Source organism: Sprattus sprattus (genome assembly GCF_963457725.1).
Source record: "Sprattus sprattus genome assembly, chromosome: 1".
NCBI classification, from domain to species: Eukaryota; Metazoa; Chordata; class Actinopteri; order Clupeiformes; family Clupeidae; genus Sprattus; species Sprattus sprattus.
Genome location: NC_137920.1, coordinates 42,180,290 through 42,188,200, shown reverse-complemented (window position 1 = coordinate 42,188,200; position 7,911 = coordinate 42,180,290). Strand labels below are relative to the sequence as shown.

General features: G+C 46.4%; 2 protein-coding genes across 2 annotated transcripts in view; both read right to left on the bottom strand.

Moving 5' to 3' along the window:
- Positions 1 to 300: 300 nt before the first annotated feature.
- Positions 301 to 1,974, bottom strand: gprc5bb (G protein-coupled receptor, class C, group 5, member Bb; the record flags this gene model as incomplete). Its single annotated transcript, XM_080840200.1, has 3 exons — positions 301 to 345; positions 708 to 820; positions 909 to 1,974. 3 exons carry the CDS (start codon positions 1,972 to 1,974, stop codon positions 301 to 303), a joined length of 1,224 nt encoding a protein of 407 aa, XP_080696326.1.
- A 5,125-nt stretch (positions 1,975 to 7,099) lies between these two features.
- Positions 7,100 to 7,911, bottom strand: part of LOC308376031 (putative G-protein coupled receptor 139) — a gene marked incomplete at both ends in the record, with an annotated part of 2,566 nt that continues 1,754 nt past the window's right edge. Inside the window, one exon of the mRNA XM_080852277.1 lies at positions 7,100 to 7,911. This exon is cut by the window's right edge and continues 225 nt beyond it. Within this exon, the coding sequence (XP_080708403.1) occupies positions 7,100 to 7,911 (812 nt within the window).

Sequence of the window (7,911 nt, the reverse complement as noted above, 5' to 3'; positions counted from 1 at the left end):
TTTTCAAATCTGTGCAATACCTTCAAATCACAAAAGCTTTAAAAAACAACACTTCTACACAACATCTATGTAAAACTTAAAAGAATGTTGAATTGCTGTTGTAGATACAAAGGTAGCTGCTGAGGGCAATTTTTCAAGATTCAAATACACATGACAAAAAATCTCCCATAAAAAAAGAAAAAGCCATTCATTACATCACTGAAGTAACAATATTGATATGTCCCTTTGAAAATGATTGTCCTTCTGAAAAGTAGTATCCTGAGTGTCTGGCTTTTTCACTCCAACCAGTTCCTTCTGCTCTCACCATAGCTGCCTGCCTGTGAAGTTTGGAGGAGCGGTTGGGATCTGTCACAGCGCATGTGGGAGACAAGAAGGAGAGAGGGATTACAAGGTGAGGATTAGAACGACTTTATCTTGCACAATGACTTTATCTCGCACAACGACTTTATCTCACACAACGACTTTATCTCACACAACGACTTTATCTCACACAACGACTTTATCTCACACGTCGTGGCTCGTCTCATATGGTCAATGGAATGTGCCACGCATGTGGCATAATATAAAAGGACCATAAAAGGTATATTTATATAATAAACTCCTGAAATGTACTTTTGTGTCTCTGTCTATGGGCATGTTGCAGTAGGTGGGCTTGTTTGTGTGGTTGTGACAGAGTGGATGCGTGTGCAGGAGTGTGCAGGCCTTACGGTTCCGCTGTTCATCAGCAAAGCCATTTCTGTGGGCTGGTACACGTGACTACGGAACGGCAGGCCCTGCCGAGGCCCTGCCAGGCCATTATGGTAAGCACCGGATCTCAGAGCTGGGAACACACACACACATTAGAAATTATTTAAATGTATTATGATTACACAAGGATACTCAATGGGTGGAAATCAACCCACAGGTACCTGCACTGTGTTCCTCTATGGTGAAGGCCTGGTTGTCTGCAAATGTAGATCTTTGTGCCTGGGCTCGTTCATCCTCCTCAAAGCCTTGGTCCTGGAGCTGAGAGGATGACTGATTGGGGGGGTCGTAGAAGTCCGGCGCCGCCATGCTAAACTGAGCCTCCTGCCGCAGACACAGGTGAGCCTCGGGGATGGCGTGGAACAGCAGCAGGGCCCACCCTTCTGTCACTAAGGCAACCGCCAGTGCGGGCTCATCCCAGTTGGGTCGCCCGTCGTGCAGCGCTGACTCGGCCACCAGGTCGCTGTAGAGATAGAAGCCCAGCCAGGCCGCCCAGAGGATGAGAGAAGCCAGGCAGGACAGGAACAGCCAGACTCCGTTACATCTCCACCTGCGCCGTAGCGTCTCCGACCGGCCCCCTCCACACAGCACCACGCCCAGAGACATCCCTGTAGCCATCAGAAGCAGTCCCAGTGCATAGCTGCAGGCCAGCGTGAAGTCCAGGGGCAGGTAGTCGCAGGCAGCGTGACCCTCGCGTACCACCGTCAGCAGCAGCCACTCGCCTGCGATCACACCCTGGACCAGACTCAGCCCCACGGCCAGACCAGCCAGCGATCCCCCTGTGGGGCTGCGCTTCCCTGCCGCCAGCCTCCTCAACCTCAGAGCCTGGACCAGCAGGCAGGAGAAGCAGAGGGCGAAGAGCGGCCCCCAGAGGCCCCTCCGCACCACACACAGGCCCTCCCCGCGGCCCACCAGGAAGGCGAAAGAGAGGCCAAAGAGCCCCATCGTCCCCCCCAGCAACAGGAGGAGGGCGCCCACCCCGCAGCGGCGCTCGGGCTCATACACGTACCGCAGCCGGCTCACCAGCACCAGGGCCAGCACCAGGGCCGTCACAGCACCCCCACACGCCACAGCCTCCAGTACCACCCCCCACACAGACTCCAGGTCACACAGCACCTGATACGGGGCGTCCACGGATGAACCACAGCCCAATGGAGGCAGTAGGTCCGATTCAGTAGACCCACAGCTGATGAGGGACAAGAGGACTAGGATGGCTGGACTGAGGGCCATGACTGGAGGGAGAAGAGATGGGGGAGAGGCAGAAAGAGCAAACATCAGTACTGATAACTACACATTGCCGGAGACTGGCACCATGGAGCATCGTTCATTTGTCTGAGACAGTTAACTTTGGTTCAGCAACTTAATGATGTCATGCCTTTGTTTAGTCTCTCACAATGTGCCACCTCAAGCCTGTGCCAGCCCTGAACAGTTACCATGGAAACCAGCAGCACAGCGTGGGCAGGCCTGGATGGGGTTTACATAAGATGCTATCACTGAATAGCAGAACAACATCTATACCACACATCAAAACCCACAAGTGCACAAGGAGACACAATGCAAACAATGCCTGTCAAACCAGAGTGGTTTAGCATGTTTAATCTATCATATTCCCTCTTCATTGCTCTCTCTATTTCTCTATGAACTCAGATGTCTTTAGCCACACATATTGACATTGTTCATTTGCTTTTCTCTTCCCTCTCAATTCCTCCTTGGACATTTTCTGCAAATTAGGTTTCTTTTTGTATTATATGGCAACAACACACACCGAGTAGACCTCTGGAGAGCAGCAGAAGTGTATAGGAAGAATGCAGAGGGTGAAGTTAAAGTAGTGACCTCTGTCACTGATAGGACAGCGAAATGAAAGATAACCAATTATATGCGAACAGTAAGGGTTTGGATGGGCCATTGATAAGCTCTAACAAATGACTGATGATATCCCATCAAAGACATTTCAACTAAGAGATCTTTAGTCAAACATTTTTTTAGTAATCCCATCACCACACAAAAAAGCGCCCTTCTGCTGTCCTATACCTCAGTGATAAATAAGATCCAAAACTCTTTGATACCGATTTAGTTAGCCTACTTACCTTAGGCTGGTTTCGCAAATGGGCAGTGGCTTTACAGTATTTTTTTTCTCACGGAGTTATTTATTCACAAACGGATGTCTCATCTCGGATATATCCTACTATCGTGGACTGAAGGCACAGACCGATTCCTTTGGAGCGAATTTGCAAGTGTATCCAGTATCTTTCGCTGTTCTCCCTCTCACCCTTCTTTGGTTGCAAACTTATTTCAAGAACTCATCCACTGCGAAGATTTTCAATAAAAAATGAATGGGCTAATCCATCACATTTCCTTGCAGTAAAGATGACCGTTTCAATCCATCCCACTGGGCGCAGCTTTGAGAGCTTGCTGTAAGTGTTCTGCCCCCCTTCCCCCCCTCACGCCCTCTCTCTCACACGCCGTCTGCCAAAGAGATAGTAGCCTACCTCACTGTGAGTCTTGAGAGCGTCTCTGTAGGAGTAGCTGCAGACGTGATTGCAGAAATCAGTGAAAGAATGCGATGGCACTCAATATAAAGACGTGATAGTGCTTTGATAATACATTATAGGAATCACACTTTGCAGCAAGTAGTTCACTTCCACGTAATGTAAGGGTTCGAGAAACAGAGTCTGCAGAGGTAAATCAAATGGAACTCGCAGCAGGAGGAGAGGTCATCATACCATTGAACTCCATCTGAACTCGGGAACCTTCTTTATTTAGCCCACCATTCCATCTGACTATATTTTTTTCCTCCTCCTGCAAAAATAATATACAGTGATGCTTAGAGGTTGTAATTCAGCGTGAGACATGTTCAAGATGTTATGTCATAGCTGAAAGCCGTGACTCACATATGCTTCCAACTTTAAGGAGGAGTTAAGCCACCTTGAGCGTGTTTTTGTTTTTGGTATACAGTAGCAGAGATGGATCAGTGTGCGCACATAGAAGGCATACACAGTCCACAAAGATCTCAAAGATGGGCTTCTTGCAGACAGCGTTCTCTGCCTTTCAACTTTGCTAGTTGAATGAAGTGTGAGGCAGGCTTCAGATCAGTTTTGTTGTGGATAATGACTGGATTCCCCTGACTAATCCTATGTTGGTTAGTAATCAGATTAGGTTGTGCTGGTTTGGCGAACCTAGTAGCAGGTTTATATCAGAAAGTGCCAAAGCTGTAATTGAAAGTACATTTTATAAGTAAGAATTGTCATAGTTAATTAGAGCAACGGAATAGTAATTTTAACACTGTACTTAGTGTTAAAGTGTGAAATGTACGAATCAAAATGTCTTTGCTCACAAATTAATACAGATGAATCTTAAGGCAATGCCGTAGTCTACGCAAAAGACAGATAGGCACTAATAACTCTATCATACAAGCAAGCCATGACAGTGAGAACATAGAGACAAATAAAGAAACACCTCAAAAGACAGAGATAGAAAGTGACAAAATAGAAAGGTAGGGAGGAGTGTAGGAAGAAAAGAGAGAGAGAGAGGTAGGAGAGACCAAGGAAGTGCTGAGTTTGTCGCTTCAGTGATTATACTTTGAGGTTAAGTACCAGAGCACATAATCCCCATCTCAACTGTCCTTCCCTACTCAAGGGGATTCCAGGGAGGACCAGAAGAACTAACCAGTAATAGTGACATGACGGTTAAGATGTGGCTGTTTGGATAAATTCATTTAATTGAAAAACCTGAGGAATCCTTCAGGTACAAAGGAAATGGATGGTGACACATTCTGTTTGTTACTAAGAACAATTTAAAGTTAAAGATTTTAATTTGCAATATCACAAATACATTCTCATCACAGCCTAACAGGAAAGAGTGACCAAGCCCTAATACTCTCTTTGTTGGGAGTGTGAGTCCATTTTAGCTTCTCTGTGAGTGCTGAAAAGATCTGAAGTTGATTAGGGCACTTGTTGCTCTTACCAGGCACCAGGGAGAAACCAAAGTGACAGATATAAGTCGAGGATCAATCCACATCAATCCAATTAACTCGCTAAGGACCTTTATGGAGGAGAGAGGAGGAGACCCTTGGGGTCAGCTGGAGGGTGGCTGTAATGCACTGTCTGATACTGATTTGGAGAAAGACACAGCCAACTGAATCATCACATGTAAAGTGCAGACACTCTCTGTTCATCTTCTTTAGCATTTCAAAGCATTTGTTAAGTTGTGTCTTTCTTTTTTGTGTGCATCATTTACACTGCCCATGTATATACAACTATGATATGGTGCAAGCTTACAGTAAAAAAAAAAATACTTAAATGGGTCTATAATTTACACACCTAGCTCCACCTGGTGGTTTGAAAAGGGAAGAGCTCAGATTCATTTTTGCTCAAATCTTAGAAACTGTTCTAAGAAGCTTTGTTAACTACAAAACTATTTTATGATGGATTCATGAATAATGCAAGGTGTAACAAAGATGTTTTTTTGTTCTTCTTTTTATTGTGACATCAAAACAATCCTGTACCAAAATCACATGTGTATACCATTGTATGAAAATAGTTCTCAAAGGAAAATAGACCAGGTTCCTAATACCACCCACAAGAATCGGTAACACCAATATAGTCCTCTATATCTGAATAAACCCTCCACTGTTTTCTACCAAATACATTTTACTGAAGCACACTATGTAGCTTTGACACTAGTACCACATCTTTGCCATTGCCATCATTGCCAACATTATGAGACTAATTGGTTTTTACAGTAATGAAAGGAAACAGTAAGGCATTGAAAACCCCTGTGGTATTTCCTGTGGTGCAGCTGGTAACGCTGAAGAAGCCCGGGTGATTAGGCTGGATGATGGTGAGTGGGACCTGTGCAATGTCATCAGAATTGTCATCAGAATGAATTTGACGTAGGTTGTAAACACCAAATAAATTCACTTCAAAATCAGTGCTAGTTCATGTGTCATTTGTAAGAGACCTTTTCTGTATTTAATTCTGACCGTTATTCTAATATTCTTCTTCTTGTTACAGACATGGAAACACTGCAAGACTTGAGTCGATACACATCTAAACACAAGTAACAATGGAAATACCAGATTAAAAAATAGCAATAAACAACAAAAATGAATCTGGGTCTGCTTTGCCACCTTACACAAATGTCAAGCAAATGAGCCAATCCATATTTAACTGTTGACGTAGAAGCCTACAATCTAGATATGCTCTTACAATAGCCCTACATACTGCAGAGACATCACATGTCCTCATGTTAACATGACACATTGCACTGCAGTTTACATTACAACACTTCCAAAAATACACATAATTACTGTACCTTCGCTATGACAATTGCAAACTACACACAAATAAATAAATACACAACAGCCAATAAATAAAAAGATAGCTAGCTAGATGTACAAACAAACAAACAAACAAATAAATAAATACTGGCACCAATAGGTCCTTTTAATAATATTTCACTTAAAGCCTCAAGTAAAATATCTCATCCTCGGTTTTCAAGGCCTCTCCCCTTCTTCCTCAATACATTAGCATGTCCTACTTAGCTCTGACCTCTGAACCTCTTTATATTCACAGAGGGACAACTCCCAGCTTGAGACCTGAGGTTATCTCTTTTTGTTGCCATGGTGAGAGTGCTTAGAGGACTGCTTTTCATAGGGCTGGGGCAAGTGACAATCTGATAGGCCCCTGTGACTCAGCATGCTCTTAAGAGAAAAAAGAGGAGGATGTCTGTACTTAAAGGTGAAAAGAGGATTGTTGGTGACACATAATGACATTCTGTGACCTTCATACACACCGTTTTGCCATTGGATGGCTGTCTTTTGAAGCCAATCGATTTTTGTGCCCCATTGGGCGACAGAGGGTGGAAGGCCCTGTTGATCTCTTGGAGGTAAGTTCACTACATTTGTTCTTCACAGAGGACGAAAGCCTCCCTGACCAGTTTAAAGGTCATCAGTGCATCTCTAACACCTACATGAGAGAGCATGTTTAACTTCCAGTAGCATGAGGTCAAGGTGAGTCAACACATGAAAGCCCTTCCGTCTTAACATCACTGTGGCCTTCCACTTCAGAGCGAGCCTCCTACGAAGACCAAGCAGTCACCGGGGCATTTAGCAGTTTGTTCAGTTGGTAGTGATGAAGCTGTAGCTTTACAATATTCACAATCACCGCTTTCAGCTATACTTCATGCGGGAAGGGTATTGAAAAGGTTATTGTCCTTATTGCTACATCGATCAATATTAAAACATATCAGTGATTATTTCTTGGAAGCTATGCTAATAGATTAGCTCTCTTCACCTCTACATTCCAAGTGATTAGAGCTCAGACCCGTTTCCAATGATTGATCCTACAGATTTTTCTCAAGAGGAGATGCACACGGGTCGGCCGTGTTTATCGTACTGGTACACAAACATCCTGACGCGCTGTGAGTTGGCCGGGGAGATCCAGGGGCTGCTGGAGGCTGAGATGGCGTGACCGGCATAGAAGGGCGGCGGAGGTGGCCGGCACCGGGGGAGGGCCCTCAGAGCGCTGGCGGCGACCGCTCGGAAACGCTTGCTGATGAAGCAGTACAGGAAGAAGTTGACACCCGTGTTGAGCAGCGCTAGCATGTTAGCCACGTCGGCGAGCAGGTGCAGGAGCTGGGCGGAGTGGGGGTCCTGCTGCTCGGGTGCATACAAGCGGTAGAGCAGCAGGGCGGTGCGTGGGGCCCACAGGATGGCAAACATGGAGGTGACGGCCAGCAGGATGGCGGTGGTTCGACCGGTGGCCAGGCCTCTCAGGCGCAGGTGACCGTGGCTGTGGCTGTGCATACGGCTGCGCAGGCGTCTCACTATGGCCGTGTTCAGGGCGAAGAACACGGAGCACGGAGCGGCGTACACCGTCAGGCAGTGGGTCCACACGAGCGCGTGCTGGCCCACGGTTCTGTGGGTCTGGGTCTCATCCGGCATTGCCTCGCTCATGTTTCTGACCCCCAAGGGCCCCCTGTTGTCCCTCCCCACCGCAGACAGGCCCTTCCACAAGTCTGGCCACCACAGGTAGGGGGTGGCAGTGAGCAGGCAGCCGACATAAACGGCAGCGATGACCCTGCGTGTTCGTGCCGGATACGAGATGGACGGGTACCGCAGAGGGTGGCACACGGCGACGTAGCGGTCCACCGTGAGCGGCACAGCCA